The 248-nt window shown below is 66.5% G+C and overlaps 1 protein-coding gene across 1 annotated transcript in view; it reads left to right on the top strand.

Annotated features, from left to right (window-relative positions):
* Positions 1–3: 3 nt before the first annotated feature.
* LOC103771695 (neutrophil cytosol factor 2-like) overlaps positions 4–248 on the top strand; it is a gene marked incomplete at both ends in the record, with an annotated part of 2,844 nt that continues 2,599 nt past the window's right edge. Inside the window, one exon of the mRNA XM_008938998.1 lies at positions 4–96. Coding sequence (XP_008937246.1) covers positions 4–96 — 93 coding nt within the window. The remainder of the gene's footprint in view (positions 97–248) is intronic.

The following is a 248-nucleotide window of genomic DNA, read 5'->3' on the forward strand; positions in this document are numbered from 1 at the left end:
GGCGCCTTCACAGCCGTCCAGAACCCCCCCGCCAAAATCTGCTTCAACATCGGCTGCGTCCACCTCGTTCTGGGGAAGCTGGCCGAGGCGGAGGAGGTAAGGCATGGCCCCGACCGCCGCCCACCGGCCCGCCGGACAGGTGGGCACGGTGCACAAGGGAGGAAGTAAGGGCCACGGCCGGGCTAGGGGAAGGATTCGGGGCCTTTTGAAGCCGGGATGAGGTGTGACGCTCCATGGCTGTTTCTGCT

This window comes from Merops nubicus, unplaced genomic scaffold (genome assembly GCF_000691845.1).
Source record: "Merops nubicus isolate BGI_N331 unplaced genomic scaffold, ASM69184v1 scaffold47014, whole genome shotgun sequence".
Classification (NCBI taxonomy): domain Eukaryota; kingdom Metazoa; phylum Chordata; class Aves; order Coraciiformes; family Meropidae; genus Merops; species Merops nubicus.